Source organism: Zeus faber, assembly GCF_960531495.2.
Source record: "Zeus faber genome assembly, chromosome: 15".
NCBI lineage: Eukaryota > Metazoa > Chordata > Actinopteri > Zeiformes > Zeidae > Zeus > Zeus faber.
In genome coordinates, this window is record NC_137194.1 from 26,749,109 (window position 1) to 26,771,863 (window position 22,755).

Below are 22,755 nucleotides of genomic sequence, written 5' to 3' on the forward strand. Positions count from 1 at the left end.
CAGTGTCAGGCTCCGCAGAGATATTCATACATATATTAATTAGATGGAAATCTGCACGAGAATTAAAGAAAAACTAAACGAATTTGGTTAAAATGATCATCCGCTTATAGTGATAAATTTGACAAGCGTGATCACAATATGAGGTTTTTTTCCGTACTTACATTTCCCTAGGCAGTTTTGTCTCGGACAGTTGGCATTAAATCCTCTTTTTTTACAAGATTTGTGCTGTTCTCTGCAGCCAACGGAGCACTACCCATGCTCAGCTCTTAGTTTCGATGCTTGCGGGTCCGGTCGCCCCCCAGGCGTGGGTGGAGTTACTCAAATGGGGGGCGGTTCTAATTCTAATGTGTCTCAATTCTACGTAGTACTGAGAAAAAAATCTGAACGTCTTGTTGAAAACCATGTTTTGTGAAACGGACAGCTCACAAAAAACTGACTGGGTTGTTTTATTTCGCAGTTTGTTAGCCAAGCAAGGCCGGCACAATTGTCCTGTGTTATTATTATTATAGCCTCCAAACTTTGGCAAGCTACTCGTACCACAATTCGAGCTTAAGTCACATAGACGTGAGATGTCAGAACAACTGGTAATTGTGGGGTATTACTGGTGGACAGTTTTGGCCCATGGTTTATGAAATATTGAATTTATTCTCCCGCGTTTGTCATAATAAAAAGTTTGGGAAGCCCTGATAAAGACCTTTTTATGTAAAATCTAAACGAACTGTAATGGAAGCCTGTTGCCACTAGGGGTCAGCACTGTTAAATTTTTGCATAGTGATGCAATCACTGGGTGGAATGGAGACAGACAGGCATACACAGACAGAGGGACACGCAGACAGACAGAAGACAGATGACCTCGTTGAGCAGCGAAAATGTTCATTTTTGGTGCTAACCCTATGTGAAATATTTCAACTGACATTTCAGTGACATTGTCTGTGTGTGCGCGTGGGGGGGTGAATGTGGGTGATTGACCGAAAAGGCCCTGGCCTTGAAATGTGCCCACGCCATTCCCAGCCCAGTGTAATATCAGTGTGTGTGTGTGTGTGTGTGTGTGTGTGTGTGTGTGTGTGTGTGTGACTGAACATTTCCATTTAGCATGACCTAAAAGGATTTCAGATGAAACAAAAGTATAAAGAACATGAAAAAAAAAATCCCTTCAGGGCTACTACAGTCCATTCGATATTTTTAGAGCTCTTAATCATGGACAATAAAGGCAGCAGAAAGCAGTGGTTAATGAATACTGAGGAACAAAAGCCACAATGTGGTTCTCATATCCAAATGAGATTTATGCCGATAAACCATTTTACAAATGTTTTGCATTTGATCAGGGGAGGTTTACAACAAAGTAGAAACATTGAGTAGCACGAAACATCTACATGGAGTAACAAGTTCAAAACAGTATTAATCTAAGGGATTGCCCGTAAATATGTGTATATACAAGGTGTAATATGTGTTACACCTTAAAGGCCAATCCCTTGCTTGTGTAGCAGCATTTTTTTCGGATGTCGACATGTTGAGTAACTTATTGTTAGTTGCTTTGGAAAAAGCGTCTGCTAAATGACAATGTAATGTAATGTAATGTAATGAGCTGTATTAGAAAGTATTCAAATCACATCAGTTGGCTCAGCTGAGCTTTCCCAGTCATGTAACTGATTCCAGCTGATTTAACTGGAAAAGCAGAAACCTGGAGAGAATTACACCCTTAAAGTAGCCGTTCCTTTTGAGCCTTTCTGTCGTGTAGGAACTGCATGGATATACAGTATACTGTATATATATGATACCAGGATGTGACTCACGTCGTGTCACAGCCAGCTCAATAAAAAGTCCATTCTGGTTTTATCAAGGCTCTATCAAAGAGCTCTTCTTTCCCAATGCCCGTAGTAATGTCAACAGGGCCGCCATCGCTCTTGCAACATAATAATGACTAATGCTGGAGTTTGTCCCAGAGTCAATTGCCGGCCATTGCCCATTGATTATAAGTAGGATTGAAGAAGTTATGATCACGATTGTGGCAAATAAGGGTGCGTTGGTAAACAGTTGGAACGACCTGATAGGTGGTGGAATGCAGAGAGTATTTATGACCTGGAATTACATCAAGACACTCGTCACGCAGAAATATCTCATCCTCCCTTTAATCCGCTGTGCGGTGGTGACTTGTAAAAGTATTTTATATTTTTGTATTGTCCACGTAGGGGCAGACATTTGTAACCTACGATCACATTAAAAACCCGAGCAGGGGACTATTAAGCCCTCACCCTTATAATGAGGAAGAAATGTCCACAATCACTTTGGAACATCTTTCTGAAAATACCACACACACACACAAACACACACACACACACACACACACACACACACACGCACACACGCACGGTGCCAGATTGACTGACTTTTGGAACTAGTCGCTCTAACTGAGTCAGCAGCTGTACTGTGGAGTGAGTCATCCTTTCATTTCCTTCGCTCGGCCTCCCACCTCCCGCACACCACGGCATGTGGCGTTTCCCCACGTTTGAGCTGGGCGTGATCTCGCCATCATGACATCACTTCCCCTCCCATTCCACTTCCATCAGCAGCTCTCTGTTGACCGCCAGCCAACAACAATGCGGTCAGAGTCGTAAAACGACACTACTATGAACACGGGGTGTTTGTCAGGTCGTGTGAAAATAAGCAGGTGATATCTGGCTCCTCCACAGGTGAATTAAGTCATGGGTGAAATGTTTAAGTAATTGTACTCAGTACTCAGTGCACAAGTACCCTGACATAAAATGACATGTAAAAATAAGAGTACCACATCAATGTTTCTACTGAAGTGAAAGTATATGAAGAGTATTAAGTATTAAAAGTTAAAAAGCACTTCAGTCAGATCCAGTGTCCTTGATTTTTGTGACTTTGGCTCACTTTTGATATAGCTATATGAATATAAGTCCTGATATATTTTAATCTAAAGTAATGCAAATGTATTAGAAATGTAGCAGGGTAAATATTTTTGATGTAGAATAAAAAGTATAAATATTTGAAATGAAATTTATTGGGGTAAATGTTGATAGTCTCCAAAAGACTGGTACTTGAAATGTAACAAAATACTTGTACTTTGTTACTGTCCACCAATGTTGTATTATCTGTATGACAGAAATGTGGAGTGAGGTGGTGTGGTTTACCAGTAGTTTGGTGTGTGATCTGATCTTTAATAATAATAATAATAATAATAATAATAATAATAATAAAAATAGATATAGCTGCAGGCAGCAATGCGCGGGGTCCAGGGTAGTTGTCACTTTGTTTGTTCAATGGACGAGTGTGCTTTGGCCCTCTGTTCTGGTGTGTTTTGTGCCTGCAGAAGTTCATAAACTGTGAAACTCCTATCAGAGATGTAGGACGAGAATCACTGTGCAGAGCTGACCCAGAGATACACACCCACTGTTCTAGTTCTTAACCAAGATATGGTATTTTTTCCGGTAATTCTATGATCGGGCGGTGTCTGCGACTGTAGGTGGGTTTCCTACACCGCAACTAACAGCCGTTATCATTCTGAAGTAGGGCTGCACAATTATGGCTGAAATGATAATCACCATTATTTTAGTCAATGTTGTAATCACGATTATTTATCGCGATTATTAATCCATTTTGGGGAATATAATTATTTTATGGCACTTTATTAATCAACAGAAAAGTTACTTCACAATAATAATGTATTTCATAATAAATTTAGGTAAGTCGTTTAACTGACTTCAATTGTAGAGGATCCTTGTGTGTAGTGGGCGACACCAAAAACACAAAAAGAAGGAAAATATTTCAAAACACAGACATAATAAATACATGTTCCTTGTGTTATGTAATTGCTTATCATTATTGTTACCAGTAATTATAATTCAGGAAGTTTGTATACATTTATATCTCTGGAATGTCTATAAATTCTGAAAGTGATGTTATTTGGTTTTTATTTTGTAGAACTTACTCTGGTGCATGTCAGTTGTCCACAGAAGCCTATATCTATTTATGATGTTTAATACGCTGCACTTTGTTTCATCCAATTCTCTTCTGTTAATACTTTAACATAATTTTTTTTCCAAATGTGATAAAGGTTAGTAGTAATAAAATAATACCTGTCAATTTGTAACTTTGTGTGGCTAAGAGCTTGTATCTCATATTCCTTTAGTTCAAGTCCAATCGTGACTATATCCGTGCTTGACAGTATGTTGGTATGGTTTGGATTATTGACTCACCTGATCTGTGTACTCTGTCAGTTTGCACGAGTGCAACGATTTCTCCATTGTAGCATTCTGTGTTTATGTCATGTCTAAGTCTATGCATGGTGCCATCTTGGTGAGGTTGCGATTTTTTGATCACAAACTGAAACAACGCCATGTTGCAACTGCCCTGAATACAAACGTTATTCAGATTGTCTGTGACTTCGTCGGATCCATGACATCCACAAAGTTCTGATGTCAGTTACATCTGCACGTGCTGCCATCTTGGTGAGGTCCTGATTGTTGACCAATCACTGGACTGCAATGCTGTCGTGTGACCTGCGCGCGCCGTCATTTGCGCATGCGCACATTAAAAAATTATATATTATTACTCAATTATTCCACAATTATGGGGCAATCTGGATCAAACTTGGACGACGGCATGTCGGAACTGCCCCGAATACACATTTATTCATCTTCGTGTTCGTCTGTGAGCGAGGCAGATCCATGACATCCATAGACTACTGACATTAGCTTTTCATTAACAAAATGAATAGGGCTCCCTCCTCTTCAGGGCTGGACCCCTAATAACGACAAGCAGCTGTTGTGGTTTATGTTTGTGTTCTATAGATCCACTAATAACCTCATTCACTGTATGAATAAGCCGCGTTGCCAGGAAGAGATTGCCTCTGTGCATTCCTGTGTCTGCTTTGGATTTTCTCTGGATTGCACATGACATTGTGTTTTCAGACACACTCAAGGTGATGACGGCGTGAGTGTTCTCCAACCCCCGGACTGATTGTATTTGTGAACGGTGACGTTTCTCTGTGTAGGCTATTACCAGGAATAGGGCTCGACCGTCGATACCATGGTAAAACCCAACTGTATTTTTTCCCATTTCCTGGGTGATAGATACACTATATATGGATAGAAGGCAATATAATATGACAGAAAATAAATGGCGATACACAACAAACATTGAAGTTAACTAGAAAATTGTGAAAAAATACAATTAACCTAATAATCAACATTCAAGTAAAATAAAGTAAAATATGTAATATAGGTACAATAAACCTTTTCATAGACAATAACTGTAAACCTCAAAGTAACAAAAACAGTAAAAATTACCCCAAAAAATAAATGTACATAGCTGTACATAAACCTAAACACTAAACCAGAAGAAGGATACGTTTCCCATGTGCAATAAAGCTAAGAAGTTAACAATAAAATGAATAAGTAATAAGTAATTTCCCCCTGGGATTATTAAAGTATTTCTGATTCTGATTCTGATTCTGAACCTAACAATAACCCAGAAAAATTAACCTAAGGAGAAACAATGAAGAGTAAAGATTTGGTAATGAACAACAAACCAATAGATTGGCAAAAAAAAAATGTATAATAATTATGAAAACTAAAATTCGAAATTTGAAATTGATCCTGATTTAGAAAATGAAGTGTGTACTAAATGTGATGCCATTTGTTGTACTTTATTACATTTCCATGATCTTACATTGCTCATAGCTTAATTTTATTTATATTTTATTAATTTTTAAATTCTAAATTCTACCCTGTATATTCTTGACATTGTCTTTTATTTTTATTTTTTGTGTATTCATACATTTTGTTAACCTAGTTATTATACCCTTTCTTCTTCTTCTTCTTCTTTTTCTTCTTCTTCTTCTTCTTCTTCTTCTTCTTCTTCTTCTTCTTCTTCTTCTTATTATTATTATTATTATTATATATATATATTTTTTTTATGATATATTTTTATTAAATGTTATTTTAATTACTTGTAATTTTATTTATTTAATGTACTTTTGTTGTTATTTTATGTTCATCTTACCTCTTATCCCTTTTTTGACTTGTACTGTTTTTGCTCCAGTAACATCTGAATTTCCTAGAGGGATTGATGAAGTGTAAATCTCGTGATGGTTTATGTTATTTTATTTGATATTATTTGATCTTATTTTATTTGATATTATCTTATCTTCATTCGGCAATATAATTTCCACCGTTTTTGCTCAATCGAACCACACTTGGAACCTGTTAGAGGCGGGCTATTTCTAGCCTCATTAAAGTTTTTTATTGTGTGAGCAACATTTTCCCTAATGTCATTGAAGCTGTAAAACAAAGTTGTGGAAAAATACTCACATCCTTTACCTGAGCAGAAGTACTGTAAATATAGGATATATACAGCATATGACGGTATACAGTATATACAGTATTAAGTATAAATACCCTCAGAGTCCGCCTTTCATCATTTTACTCAAGTAAATGTTAATTTTAATGAACATTTCATCATATAAGTATCGAAAGTAAAAGCAACTGTTTGATATAATGACCTCATGTACTTAATGCTTTAATCTGAGTTTTAAGTGTTGATGAGTTTTGTGTTTTTTGGTTTTGATAGTTTGTCGGTTTTGGCCCAACTGCTTGTCCTGTCCATTTATGAAAGCTCAATAAAAAAAGTTTTATAGTCTTTACTTTTTATGGATCCTTCAAAGGAACCCAATGGGGAAAATATGAGAGTGACACTCGGCTTTAGGACTCTGAACTGGGAGGGAGACAAATGAAGGATGAAGAGGAGGAGGAGGGTGATGAAGCAATGAAAAATGGTTCCTTCCGGTCTTACTGTGACTAAACAGGACGTGATGGAGCGGGAGAGCAGTGGGAGGGATGGAGAGGGTGGAGAGAGGGAGCGAGGGAGCAAGCGAGGGAGGGAAGGAAAAAGGCTGACTGTCATGCTTCAGGATTCCAAAACATGTTCTGGGCAGAGAGAAAGAGGGAGAGAGGGAGAGAGCGACAGAGAGAGGGAGGGAGAGAGAGGGGGAGGTACAGAGGGAGAAAGGAAGGGAGAGAGAAAGAGAGGTCGGGGCTGTGAAAACACAGATGGTTGTCAGTACTTTCTGCTTTTCGGGATCGCTTTGCGAGCATGTGCACATAATCACACGCACACACACACACACACACGCACATACACACACACATACACACATAGACTTTCATTTCATTCTAGTTTTGTATATTTCTTACAGATTTATAAGTCCTAAGACTCCTTAGACATAGGAGTGTTTTTGTAATCTGCAATTTAATTTAAATGTAATTAATTTAGTTAATTGTAATTTGTTAATGAATTTGTAATTCAAGTTTTCCGTTTCACACAAAGTTGCAAAAAAAAACGCCTTATACTTTTATTAAAATTAATTACTAATTAAATGTTTTGCTTACAATGGAAAAAAAAAGTGTTTGGTGAAGTGTTTTTCAAAACATAACGTAAAAAATCCATAACAGACTAATAGAAGCAAAATTGCCCACAAACGGAATTGAAATAATTGGAAATAAAATTACAAAATAAATCTAAATGGAGGGCAGGGTGAACCTGATGTCAAAGTGATGTTAACACCAAAGCTGTGCTCATAACAGGTTAATCCAACACAATACGTGACTCAAGGCCTTGTGTGGCAACCCCAACGCTTTGTGTGTGTGTGTGTGTGTGTGTGTGTGTGTGTGTGTGTTTGTGGGGGCGTTGAAAAGAGAAATGTAAATATTTGTAATGACCCGGCATGTCATTTTCCAGAGAAACTTCAGGGTTTCGGGAAATTATTTTTGTTTGTTCGACTTTGATCATATGATGTTTGGCTGATTGCAGAAAACCCTGATGTGTTCCGAACAACTAATATGTAATAATGTTGTAATTTAAAACTTACTATCTCTCCCTTCCACTTCTGCTCAGTTCCAGTTTATATTTACACTTTATTTAATTTATACCCATAACCATTCGAGCCACCAAACCACTTTCTCTTTAATTTAACTTATCCTGTGCATAGAATCACTTTTTTGAATATACTGTATATTGTGTAGATTTGGCTATTTTCTTTGGAAATTTGGCTATTTTGACCATTCTTGTTTTATTTTTCCGACTGCTAAGCTTTTAATGCAAATTCTCTGTAAAGCAATGCATTGAACCTAACATGACAAATACCTTGTATGTGAACATGTACTCTTTTTTTGTATTTTATATGCAGTACTTTATTAATCCCTCTGTGGGAAACTAGTTCTCTGCATTTGATTCATCCTGGTATTGGTCGTTTCCAGGTGCAGTGGAGCTGCCACATAGCGGCACCTGGTGTCCAACATCAGATCTTGATCGATGCCTTGCTCAGGAGCATCGGCAGGAGTGTCTATCCCTGACGTGCATGTCTTGAGAGGAGGGGTGGAAACCCACGTCAACATGGGGAGAACCCAGAACACCACCGGCCACAGCGGTCACCGCTGAGCCGTCGTGCCCCCGACTTGGCACTTGATAAAAGGTTTGTGAGTCTGGTGACCTGCTTCTACTACTGGGCTGCGGTGATGGCCTCTGGTGCCCTCTCCTAGGGAGGCAGTGCATGTATGGTCCCAGATCTTTAGCGTCTCGATTCTTCCCTGAATGTGTTGGTGTGCACAGCGCTCTTCTGAGCCTTTTTGAGTTGGACAAACCACCGCTCTGAACTTTTGTCTGAGTCTTGTTGTGGTCCCTGCTGCGTCCCCGGACTCCAGCCGTCCAAGCTCCGCCCTCCCTCTCCCTCTTCCTCCCGCCGGCTTTGGCCCTTTGATAAGTGAACTGTTTTTTCGACTGGAGCGGGTCAGAGGTCGCGGTGGGTGGCTTTACTCAGACGTTTCGGGAGTCTGCTTCCTGCCTCACGCCCCCTCTGTCACCGGTGGTGACGAGAACGGTGATTCTCTAAAAGGAAATGGTTTTCAAATCATACTTTCTTTATCTGTCAGGCGGCGTTCCTCCAAGAATGACATTGGGTTCACTTCAACCCCCCCCTCCCAAAATAAATAAATATATGAAAGCTGTTTATTGGGTCTTCAGCTTCTTAATTAAAAAAGAAATGGACACCTGCTTTATTCTATACTGTTCATTCTATCCTTAAAGCTGGCTTAAGCAAAATCCGAACAAACAATCTCTTAAACCTTTTGATCTATGAAAAGACCTCTTATAAATTTTTATCAGTGTTAAATGAAAATAATACTGTACATCTCGAGAACTTCAACAGAAGGCTGAAAACGAATGTAGCCAGGAGCGTTTTGTTCGGACAATAAGTTCCTTGTTGTGCTACCGGGTGTGAAGCCGTGTGGGACTGTTCCACAGCAAATGGTGAGTTCATTTATTGGGGGAAAATTCATTTTTTTAGACATAATTAAAAAATGTGTATCTGCCCTAGCCAAGGGCACACGCTGGGTGTTAATGCGGAATTGATTTTTCTTTGAATGAAACAGGAAGAAACTCCCACATCCAGGTTTACCGTTGTCTTCGCTCCAAAATGGTCAAATTCTGTCCTGAACATTTGCCGTCTTCTGATCACTTGATTGGAATGGCTGGTATGGACAAACACCGTCAGAAACAATAAAACCAAGGAGCTTTATGTTGTGCTTTAAAAAACGACTTAACAGCACAACCAGGCACACCGAGCTCAGTTGGCAGGAAGACTGACTGTGAATTTGTAAATGTCAGAGGTTTATCTGCGTGCACTCTGTAAAGGGACTTTAATTGTTATTTCATGTTTGAGCACAGCTGGTTTCTCTATGAAAGTGTTCCCCCTGACCCACTAATGTCTTCAGGTCTAACCTACACAAATGTTCTTACCATGGAACATGTATACCTTCTGGAATACCTCATTTCCTAAAGGAGCGTGGGCAGTTGTAACAGGACTCAATGGACATTAGATATTTAAACATATTCCACCGATGGACGACCGTGGAGATACGTGTAGATATTCGTGGGCTGAAGAAAAGTATGGCATGATATTTTGTATCAAGAATGCATGAATTGTAACTAAGGCACAGAAAGATGTCCTCCGATTACATCTTAAGGCAATGTTTAGAATTAGCATTTACAGTGTCAACTCCATTGCTTCACCTCTTCACATGGGTGTTTAATCCTATTAGGAGTGGGAGAATGTGTCTTTTTTAACTTGAAATCAAAGCCAAGACCTCTTCATTAAAAAAAAAAAAAAAAAAAGCAATAATTTACCATTGGAACTACAATTGTATTTTGGGGAATTTATTTTAGTGGTTAACTAAACTTATAGTGAAAAATCTCACTTTAGGGGAAGAAAACACTCTTGATGTGGGTTTAACTTTGAATGTTCAACGTTGAGTGATCAGCAAGTGGGAGTTCTCTCCCTGCGTGCGTGTGTGTGTGTGTGTGTGTGTGTGTGTGTGTGTGTGTGTGTGTGTGTGTGTGTGTGTGTGTGTGCAGATGTGGGAGGGGAGTGTCTGGCAGCTGTGAGGGACAGGGTCTTTAGGGCCGGAAGTGGCCTGACCCCCGCCATTCGGGTTCCGGTCCCTCCCCAGCACCAGCCGCCCCCACGGACGGCCCCGAGCAGCAAGGGAGAGCCCCAGTGCCCAGGCTGGACCACGGGGCCTGGAATTTGATCATAAATAAGATAAGATAAGATAAGATAAGATAATACTTTATTTATCCCTGTGGATAAATTCAGTGTTGTCAGCAGAAAAAGTTGATGGAATAAATAAACCAAAATAATAAATCTGAGTTACAGAGTATAATTTCGCTCGTGGATAATAATGTTATAATTAATATGCTATATAATATTATATTATAATAATGAAAGCACGACAATAATGGCCCTTTAAAAATATAACCAACAAATTGACAAGTTGAAAAGTAAGTTAGTGAAAAGATTTTTTGGCCACACAAAATATGTTGTGTGTATATTGACCTCTGATTGCGTCATTGCTTCAATTAGGATGTTACTAGTTAGTTTAATTGTTCATTGATAGTCATAAATTATACATTTTTCTGTTTTTTGTTTGGTGTTTTCCCATCACCGCCAATGTTTCCTTGTACAGCAACAAAATGATTGCCGACAAACTAAACGGTGTCATTACCGGAGCCATTAAAAGTACAGACCTCTCATTAGATAGTCAAGATAGAAGAGAGAGAAAAAAAAAAAAAAACACAAACAAACCAGGCGCCTGAGGGGGAATGACTAAAATACGAATAATTTGTAGGCTGGGTTTTTCCTTTAAGAAGAGCCTGGGTGGAGCCAGAGATGGAGAGCCGCTTCGTTATGAGGGAGATGTGGAAAGCAGCTCAGTGGTGACTGGGCAGTGAGACACCGGGGTCACTGGGACTTTACTTTCTGGATTATCTGGACCCTGGATCCTCAACTGTGAGTTATTATTGTCGTAAATGAAGTGTTATTACTATTATTACTGTCACTATTATTGTAGTAAATTATTACATTACATTCGATTATTTTAAAAAATAGGACAAAGTATAGTAGAGTAAAGTATAGGTTAATTTAAGTGGGTTTCCTATGCAAATGCCTATAAAATATATCTATATTTCCAGTATACTTCCAGTACTTCTCCAATTTAAATGTAGTTAAAATTCGGTGTCAGTGAAGCGGCGCAGAGCAGCGGCTTCCAAACTTGTGTCCGGGGCCCCCTAGCGGCCCTCGAAGGAATTGCACGGTTTCCACGGCAAATGCATATTTATTTTAAATGTATATATTTTATTCTAAAGTTTTTTTCCCTCAAAATGTCCATACTTCACCGAGAGTGATTAGTTTGTCGTGAGATTTGCGTTTTTCCATATTTTTTTTCCCCATCGATGTTTCAGTTAAATCTGAAACCACACAAGTTTATTACAGGCGTAAAGAGCGCGTCTGGAGTTTTCATGGTTTAAAATCTGTTTGTCTGTTTGTTGTTTAAAGGACTGAAACAGTGGCTGTTTAGCCCTTTTTTGGGGGGGTTATTCCGTAGTCTCGACACAGGCTCTGCTGACAGCAGACCGGGCTGGTTATTTCATTTTTATAGAATTTGCTATGAAACATAATGGGATTGGAGTCACTGGATCAACTTTAGAAAAAAACCAAAACGCTTAAATTCATGAAACCAGAAGTTTTTAGGTTTTCTCAATTTCAGGATTAAACCTCGACTTCTCAATTTTAAGTTTAGAAAAACAAAACCAACAACAACAACAATATAGGTCTAATATATCTAGCAAGCCAAACCAATTTGCATTGTAACAAGTGAGATGTAATTCACTAAAGCCATTATTATGAATTGGAAACTCATTAAATGCCTCAGTCTAGTTGAACTATCATACAGAATGGGATTAGTCTTTACTGCTGTCAACTCCTTTTATATAAAGATTTAGAGCCCGCAAGTCCGGAGTGATAAAGCACCAGGATAGAAACTTAACTGAACTTTTTCATTTTACATTCAACTAAATATATAAGTAAAATCATCTCGGTTAACCCTCTGATCGATAGAAACTGTGGCCAAAATTGGTGGAATGATAATGCGGTTTGAATGTACTGTACTGTACTGTTGTGTACTCATTTGACTTTTGAATTAGGCTCACCTGTATTAAAGCAAAGTCAAAATAATATTATCATATTCAGTTGATACAATAGATTGAATTAAATTCTATTTATTCTATATTTGTAATTGAAAAATGTAAAATTACACTTTAAATGAACATTGAGCGGCATATTGCCAAGCGACTGGGAAACAAAAACAGATTGATGTGGAGAGATATGATCAAATGACTGGTCAATGTCAAAGAATCACGTCGACTTTTGTAAAAAGTGCTTGCTTTTAAATGTACTTTACGCATTACAACTAATAATACTTGTCAAATCCAGTGTCCTGATATAACAGTCTATAATACTTCTTAAAGTGCTACTCAACCTTTTTTTCTTCCGATGATGCTCATGAAGATCCTAATTAAAATGAACAATGAGATATATATATATATATATATATATATATATATATATATATAGGCAACATGACTATATATATAAAGTGAAATAAAAAGTGGAGATATTTGCCTTGAAATGCAGAGGAGTCGAAAAAGTCGAAAGTCTCTACTTAGGTAAAAACAGATAGGACTTGAAAACTACATTTATAGTCACAAAACATAATAGTATTTGGCCACTTTCCACAGGTTTGCCTGCTAAAGTCATATCAACGATTTCTAAGAGGAAGAGTTTGGCCCGTGAGGAGGAGGGGTCCTGGCTGCTTTGTTCCTAAAGTCCCTAAAATGTCCCTGCTGCATGCTCTGCACCGCACGTCTGCAGGCCCCATCCCACGAGGGAGACATTTTCATGGCCGCTGCTTCCCCTGCACGCCGGGGACACACAAAGGTCCATTCATGCTGCAGAGTGGCTCCATTCATGCACCCACTCTGAGCAATCACCGGCAGAATTCGGGATGGTTGTTGTTCAGCTCCTTCAAACTCTGACGGAGGCTGACAGGCGGAAGTGACGGCCAGGGGCAGGCACTCGCTTCAGGGATCATATTCATATTTAAACACAGTTACAGGGTGTGCATTTAGATTCTGGCGTGGGGTTGTTTTTTTGTTTTTTTTCTTTTATATGCATGATGAAAACTCTGCATTGTTTCCATATTCTCCATGGAGTGCAGATCAAAATGTTGTGTTCTCGCTTCAATAAAGCAAGATATCGCACTGTGTGCCACATCGAAGGACTCTGCAGAATGAATCTGATGTGATTAAAGCTGAGACTTTGTTTTCTGGTTTGAGATCTGCTCCTAAACTGACTCACAGACAGGAAATAAAAAGAATATTAAATACACACTGTATGAGAGCGAGACGGACAGGAGTGCCCTCATACTACAGGCGACTCCATTTATTCATTGACTCCCAAGCGGCGAGGGAAATGGGATTTAATGTTTTATTCAGCTGGGGCCACTTCTGAATAAAACATGTTGATAATCCATAATGAATCGAGAACCAACCTGGGAGGGGAAGAATTAAAAGGAGCACCATGTTTTTGTGTTTGTTTTGTTTGTATTTTCTTGTATTTGCATGTTATTACACAGGTGGTAATTTAGTTGATGACCCTCAACCCCCCCAAAAACCGTTATCTGCCTAGAAACTGCTTGTGGTTTAAGATTTAAGACTAACAAAAAGTGAGAAATATCACATCAAAAACTCACTGTCATTGGTTTAGTAGATATATCTCTAATCATTATCTATATCTATATATAGGTAGGTTAACATTATTTATATATATATATTATTTATTTATTGTTTTACATGTTTGTTTTTAATATACATATATATATATATATATATTCCTTTTTTTTTCAATATATTTCTTTTTTTCTCACAAACTATAAAAATTCTAAAGTAATTGTAATTTAGCTATGGTCCAGTTTGGGAACCCCTGCGAGTGTCCAAATAATGCAACATGAATTGCAGCAGGTGCTTTCCAAGGCCGTGTGGAGGTGGAGGAGAATTAAAAAAAAAATGTTGGCAGGGATATTCTTTTACGCTTGTTTTTTATCCTTTCACATGGGAAAAAAAGTTGTTTTATTTTACTAATAATGTTTTCATTTATTTTCCTTCATCATGCCGGTTTGGTCTAATTGCATTGAGAATTATTTTTTCTCTTGATTGGAAATAGTATCCACACCAATGTTCCTATTTAAAACATGTGCAAAATGAGTGAAAGTACAGTCAATGTGTAAAAGTGTCACATTGCAAGATCTGAGATGTAGTTGACATATTGTGTGAGGTTTTTATTACCATTTTTTTCCAGTTGAGCACTTTTCTGTGTGTAGAATGAGTGGTTTTGATATATTTTAAAAAATAAAATGTATGCTGTAGATTGGTGTTTGGCAGAACACAATGTAATGTCATGTATGCAATGTCAAACAAAATGTCATGAAAAGTATGATATGTCATTATATCATTATCATTATTTTTCCTTTATCCTTTCTTTTCTCAGATTGTCACACAATTGGAAGCAGCATGGGCTTCACTGAGCCGCCTTGTTTTTGTATTTGAGAACAAACAACACCATTTTCCCTGTGAGATCTCTGCGTCATGGCAGGCAGCCAGCCTCACTGGGGAGCACAGCACTTCCACAGGTAGGAAACACCGTCAAAAATATTGGAAATGCACTTGTTGTTTTGAGGAAAAAAAACTAAACAGTTGAGACCCTATTAATCCCTGGGGGGAACGTCCTAAAAAATAATATTACACTTGCACCTGAAGAGTTCATATTTAATGATTAAAAATATATATTTTGGGTCAAATGTGTTAAGCAGTCTGATATGACTCAAAAAGCATGAATGATTAACTTCACATCTGTGTTGTTGGGGCTTACATTTTACCCCCAAAGAGTAAAATGCAAAATAATCTGTACTATAAGATATTAACTGTTACATTCATAACACTGATAAAAATCATTCACCAATAATTATTGGTGACTGATGTAGTTACCAATAAATCATTTATGTGTCATCATGGACACCTTATCTTGGAAATGCGCTTAATTTAAAGTGAATCAAGGGAAGGCTATGGTGAATCAACGGGCAGAACTTTGGCATTTTCCCCTTATGTAATCATATTTTAATGTACAAACTAGCTCCTCCCAGGGACACATCTCCACGTGGGAATGAGAGGAAAGTGTGGATTTACACGTCAGAGGCAACATGGGTGTTTAGTGCATATGTCAAGCTTGTTATTTCACTTATAATGACTGACCGGTGACGGGTTATGTGTAGGAATCATTGATTGCAGCTCTGTATGGATTTCTCAACCTGCGTTTCTGCGTTTCAGCTTGAGCTTCGGTCCGGAGAACAACATGGAGCATAACATGACCGAGCTACGGCACCAGGCCCCCGAGGCCCCACGGCGTGAGTCCTGTCCTGTTCCACTTTTTACATTCCCTGATTCACCAGAGATTGAGAGGAGAAATTTGAAAAAACAGGTTCAGGGAGGTTTCTGAAAAGCTCCAGTCCATTCTCTACCGCCCTTGCAGGGACCCTTTTCCCTGTTGATATAAGTAATTAAATAAAAATTTACTTTTATATTATATTCACTCAAGGTTAACTATTGAAAACAAAGTTTCAGAGCTTGAATTCTTGTTTAAGAGGTCTTGTGTTTCATGGTGCAATGGTTTATGTCCGGTGAAAAAAACCCAGTAAACTTTATTATGATTAGGTTGTTTTTCCCATATTGCTAATTTAATTCTAAATTGATTGAATTACTTTCCATTTAATTTTAGTTTAAATACGGTGGGTGAGATTTGGTTTTTGTTTGATTCTTGTAACTGAAATATAGATTTTCTTTTGAGCTTAACCAGCATCTTTTTTTTTATAAAGTAATTCTGATATAGTTAACCTGGAAAAATATCAGAAATTATATAAACCACCTTATATTAACCATTTTTTCCAGGAATATAGCATTTTTTTGTTAGTTAAATCAAGCATATTCCTTCCTTTAACATTACATTTAAAAGACATTGTGATAAAACAGGTGGCGGTCACTATTTTAAGCCAAAACGTGTATTTAGGAGAACTTTACTATCACTTTCACTAATCCCGTGCAAGAAAAATTGGGGGAAAAAACTCGCCAAGGTCCTCTGCTCTGGTGGAGTATGACAGATCCAAGGCGATCGGAGCGATACAGAGGACAGGAAGCCGTCAGTGTCTGGTCACCAAGCCAGACACTGTTCCTGAGATCCGGGGGAAAGTCGGATGTTTCTCCGGAAGCTCGGCAGAAGGTTGTCTGCCGGCGATGGGAAACACCTCTCGACTGTCGTACATGTTTCAGATAAAAAAAAAAAGCTTCCTGCGTAATCAGGGTGTTGTGGCTGATGTTTGACAAACAGGGTGGTAGGTCAAGAGGTTGTTTTCGCTGCATGTAAGTGTTGGCGTTTTCCTCCCGTACGTACAGCAAAACAGCAAGTGTTTTCCCCCTTGATGGAAATGAGGCTGTAAAGGCTGGGGCAAGGGTGCGGGGGTGGGAGTTACTTTGGCAGAATTGATCTGGTAGAATTTGATACCAGGCCACGGAGCTACATAAGAGTCCAGGGTTCACTACATCTTGGAATATAGTAATATTTGTTATAAATACACCCAATATAATTTTAAAGAAGCTGCAGGTAAAAACAGCAGAGTGGCCTTATATCGAGGTAAGGAGCAGTCAAATATGATAAGAAAGAAATCACTTTATTTATCCCGAGGGAACTATATAATAGTTAAAAAGTATCAGTAAGGTACAATAATCACATATCCAGCCAGAAATGTCACAGGTTTGAGGTAGGTATCATAAATATAAATGTAAACTAGTGAACAGGAGGGTGCATTTCCAATATACACAATGCCAAAAGTACAGTATGGTTACAGTATGGGTCATAATTATATATAATTATGTCTATGATATTGCATATTAGACTCATGGTATCACATAAATCAGAGAGTTGTAAATAACTGTAAGATAGTACCGAGAGATAGTAATCCAGAGAGAAGAGTGTAACGAACAGAGCAGAAAGTACAGTGTCGGCTCTGGCACTTTTTGAGCACAGCCTTTGTGTTCTATGCCCAGCCCATCTTGCGGTCCAGGTGTACTCCCAGGTACTTGTATTCCAGCCTCCACATCCACCCCCTGGATGGAGACTAGGGCTGAACTATTTGGGAAAATAATCAAATTGCGAATTTTTCTCATTTTCTTTTAGACTGATATTGCATTTGGGATTTAGTATGCGATTTTTTTCACTTCCTTATCTTCTGTATTATTCACTTAACACAAGCAACAAATCATTCTATAGAATGACCAACACAAAAATGGATACAGTCAACATCTAAACTGCTCTTTCCTCTAGGCCAGGCCTACGTGTTATGAGGAAATTAGATTAATTGATGCACAAATTTAGGGGAATAACATATCTTTATTTAACTATTGAATTGTAAAAAGAAAAACCTTCAATCACAGTACAATATTGACTGATGTAATTTCACCGAGTCTCACCAGGGTGATAGGCGGTGGGGCATGGAGAAAGTGTTCCCATTACACAATGTTACGTTCCATAGGTGATACGTAATGATACGTTCCAGTTTTTTGTTTTTTTTTAATTACAGGCTTTGCGATTTGAAAATTGCATTCTGTTACATTGCAAGATCAGTTTGACATTGATTAATCATTCAGCTCCAATAAAGACAGGTGTTTTCCTATGGTAGAAGTCCACCACCAACTCCTTCGTCTTGCCAGTGTTGAGCTGCAGATGGTTCAGCCCACACCGCTCGAAGGAGGAGTCCACGACACCCCTGTACTCAGCCTCCTCCCCTCACTTATACAGCCCACAATTGTAGAGTTGTCTGAGAACTTTTGTAGGTGGCAGGACTTGGAGTTGTAAGTGAAGTCCGAGGACTAGAGGGTAAACAGAAAGGGTGATTGGACCTTCCCTTGTGGGGCCTCCATGTCGCTTACCACAGTGTCAGACACGCAGCCCTGTAGTCTAATATACTGTGGCCGACCAGTCAGGAAGTCCACAATCCAGGACACCAGGGGAGCCTCGACCTGCATCCCTGTCAGCTTACTCCTCAGCAGGGCAGGCTGGATGGTGTTGAATGAGCTGCTGCCAAATCCTCGGTTCTCATTCTGCTAGACTTATCAGCTGCTTTTGACACTGTCAATCACAGCATACTCCTGTCCATACTCTCAAGTATGGGCATAACGGGCAGTGCACTTTCCTGGTTCGAATCTTACCTTACTGGGCGCTCGTTCAGTGTGACATGGCGAGGCCAGCTGTCTGTGCCTCACAACCTCACCACAGGGGTGCCCCAAGGCTCGGTGCTAGGACCCCTCCTCTTTGCCATATACACCACCTCACTGGGCCCGATCATCCGCTCAGATGGCTTTTCATATCACTGCTATGCGGATGATACTCAACTCTATCTGTCCTTCCCGCCCGATGACCCCACTGTCTCGACGCGGATCTCGGATTGTCTCGCTGACATATCCACATGGATGAAGGATTATCATCTTCAACTAAATCTGGCGAAAATGGACCTGCTGGTCTTCCCGGCCAAACAAGGTATTTATCACAACATTGATATTAACTACCAAGGCTGCAAGGAATTTTGGTGTCATTATTGATGACCAACTGACATTCTCGTACCATGTTGCCGCCGTCTCCCGGTCCTGCCGCTTCGCACTATTCAACATCCGAAAAGTCAGGCCGTACCTGACCCAATATGCCACTCAACTGCTGGTACAAACCTTGGTGATGTCCCGTCTCGACTACTGCAACGCCCTCTTAACAGGCTTGCCGGCCTGTGCGGTGAAGCTACTACAGATGATACAGAATGCGGCGGCGCGACTGGTGTTCAACCAGCCAAAGAGGGCACATGTCACTCCGCTGCTCATCGAGCTCCACTGGTTACCTGTAGCCGCCCGCATCAAGTTCATGTCCAGCGTCCCGTGTCTTGTTTTCCTTGGTCGCACAGTCCACAAACTGTTTGAAAGTCCAGAGTTACAATGTTGCAATGAATGTGTTCAGGTGCTGGGCCTGTAGTCTCACGATGACGTCATGAGCGCCGTATTGGCCGAGGGAGGAACGTAAACAACCAGGATGATGGCATAGGAAATCTTTTTTGGCAGATAGCATGGCAGTAGACTCATGGCAAGCAGTTCAATATCCGGGCTGCACACACAATCTTTAACCGTGATATGAGCGGGATTACACCATTTGTTGTTAAAAAGAAGATAAAGTCCCCCACCTTTCCTCTTGCCATTCTATTTGTAATGGTGATAGAAGGCAGATATGGGTTGAATGTCCTTTTCTCCGCCCGTCATTTCGCTCCTCGCCTCCGATCCTTGTGCCTTCTCCTCCACAATTCTTTGGGGATTTCAGGTCTCTACCTCGCCAACATGTTCGGTCCGAGCCACAGCAACAGACCCCTGCTGTAAACAATGGCTCCGTCGGCTCCATATTGTTGTGTGAGGACGGAGAACACGATGAAAACCTTCCACAGCATCGTGGGTAGTGGTGTAACGGAACGTAGTTGATCCATGATCCGTACGGGTCACCCCGGTTCGGCTTGCATGCGAACCGCGGATCAATTGCAAAATGTATCCATCATAGTGAAACATACTAACATACAATGTGTATTGAGAGATGCAGACTTATCTACAAAATAGACGGTAACTCGCTTAATTTCCGAATCGATTTTCATGAAATTGAGTTTGTCATAAACGGGAGAAATTGAACATGATACTGGAATTCAGTTACAAAGCTGCAATTTCAGGTGTATAGTGAAATTCGGAATTTGTACACCACAGGTCACAAATTCATGATTTCTTTGTTTCTTTTCCTTCTCCAGCCACATTCCCCTTCGGCCCATCTCCGCTCTGCTCGGACGCTTACTGCTTAACACGGGACCCCCACACGCTTCGGCCACACGAGGGAGACCAGGTGGTCCCTTCCTTCCAGAGACTGACGGTGATCGAGGGCCAGAGGAGGCCCAAGCCCCTCCCGCCTCCCCCAGACCCCGAGGAGCTCATGTTGGATGAGGCGGCCGACGGCGAGGTGGAGTTCTTCACCAGCGACCGCCGCAGCCTGCTTCCCAGGAGCTGCACCAAGGCGCTGTGCTACGGGGCTCCAAGCAGAGGCAAAGGCTCGGGCCAAGTCAACAATGCCTTCCAGGACGGCCCTTCGGTGGGTGTATGTGAAGACCCTGGCTGCGTGGCTCCTTCATGGCCGGGGGAAAGTGGCACACACACCGGGCCAAACCTTAGTGCAGACAGTTGGGCCATCGGTGGCGTAAAATACGGAGCAAGCGGGCAGCGGCTCCAGAGGGAAGACCATGAGCAAATGGTGATAGAAGTCAGGAACACTTCCCGTAGCAAACAGTCCCAACGCCCGCTGTCGTCCACATTCCGCTATTTGGGACAGAGCAGCACCACACCTTTCCCCAGTGACAAGCCAGAGATCCCTCCTCGTATCCCTATTCGACCGAAGACCTCTACTCTCCCCAAGCCCACCAAGGGCAACTGTTCTCTCAGCAACGAGGATGAAGACAAGCCTCCCAAAATTCCTCCGAGGGTGCCATTGGTTCCATCCTGTCCACCGCGTACACCTAGCCCCAAAAGCCTTCCGCTGTATATCAACGGGGTCATGCCGGCAACACAAAGTTTTGCCCCTAACCCCAAGTATGTTCGGAGGGTGCCACAGAGACGACAGAGTGAGAGGGCTCCCCCTACAGACCAACGTTCGCCCTGCATCGTCCCCGTGGTGCAGGACGGCCAGCAGGCCAGCGCCACGCACTACTTCCTCCTCCCACGCCACCCGGCCTACACTCACCGGCTGCAGAGGTTTCTCAGCGAGCCCGAAAGGAAGGAGAAGACAGACTGGAGCGGCCAGAACAGATAGAACTGGAAACCTCATCTTGTGCTACTGGGTCAAGATTTCATTATGTGAAAAACTTCAAAACGGTGACGTGAGTGTCATCACTTCATCAAAACCACTTCAGGTCAAATGAATGCCACGTTGTTGGTTTATTAAGGAATGATGTCAATTTATATTGCTCATGTCATGGAGGAGGACAATTAAATTGCATTTGTTTGATTGTAAATGTAATACCTACCGTCTAGTATTTATTTCGGCGACATTTGTCTGACAGGTTGTGGACTTTCCTGACTCACCCAGAAATGCTTGAGGCTAAGGGCTAAAACCATCCAGCCAACATGGAATGTGACCGACTGAAATGAAGTTATAGGGAAATAAATAGCTGCGAGGTACAAGCTGGGCTTGTGCACAACTAATCCTGACATGTGATTTACTGCCTAGTTTGTAGTACTGCTTGAAATATTCACTTTAACATGAAATTATTTAAATTTAAACTGATTAAGGTATTATATCAAACAGAAAGATAATCCATATTTTAATAACGATAAAATAATTTTTTCAAGACGATATGCCAACAATGATAACCTAATGTGATTTCAACATTTTTCTAATATTTTCTTAAACATATTGCCAAAGAATACGTTTGAATTAATAGCAAATTTGATGGCATTTCCAACACAACCTGAAAGTTGCGTGATCCAAAAGTTGTAATGTAATATTTCTTTAATTTCTAAAATTTGTTTTCTGTGTAGGCCCTACGAAATTCATATTCAACATGCTGTATTTTTTCCAGTTTTGATACTTTTCTAAAAGAAAAACGTACATTTGCCATTTTGTGTCATAATCTCACACCTCTGTCAAAAAGCAGCATCGTTATTCAGTTGTGATTAAATTGTGGCTTTATTCAGCTTGTTGGTATATTTAACATAATTCATCACTAATAGTTATGTCCACTGGAAGCATGTTACAACAGTGTTACGACCCAGTTTACACTGCTGCATTAGTGGGTTACAATTTTCATGGAGTTGTTTTTATTTGGCCCCGGCGGTGGCTGTTTCCATGTTGTGGTCCAAGTCCATGTTGTGGTCATTTGTGTCAGAATTAATCATGTAAAATAATGTATTTGAAATTGATCTATTTATAGAATTAAAATAATTTATTCGTGTTATGGCTGACTCGCTGTACTTTTATTATATGCGTTATAATACAGAACTCTACTTTGTGTTTTCTATTTTAAGACCTCACGTAAAACAGCAACACAGGACAGCCGAGGGAACAGGCTAAAGTCCAGGGCTGGTTCTCCTCAGAAAAATAAACATACCAGGAGCAATATCAACATTTTTACTATGATACTGGTTCCTAAACAATATAGAGTACCCCTTTTCTCT

At 40.2% G+C, this 22,755-nt stretch overlaps 1 protein-coding gene across 1 annotated transcript; it reads left to right on the forward strand.

The window, feature by feature from the left end:
• Positions 1 to 11,274: 11,274 nt before the first annotated feature.
• Positions 11,275 to 22,525, forward strand: errfi1b (ERBB receptor feedback inhibitor 1b). The gene is made up of 4 exons (XM_080016050.1): positions 11,275 to 11,365; positions 14,960 to 15,101; positions 15,796 to 15,872; positions 20,343 to 22,525. The coding sequence occupies exons 2-4, from the start codon at positions 15,058 to 15,060 to the stop codon at positions 21,389 to 21,391; spliced, it is 1,170 nt and encodes a 389-aa protein (XP_079872176.1). The 5' UTR covers positions 11,275 to 11,365; positions 14,960 to 15,057; the 3' UTR covers positions 21,392 to 22,525.
• Positions 22,526 to 22,755: the final 230 nt, after the last annotated feature.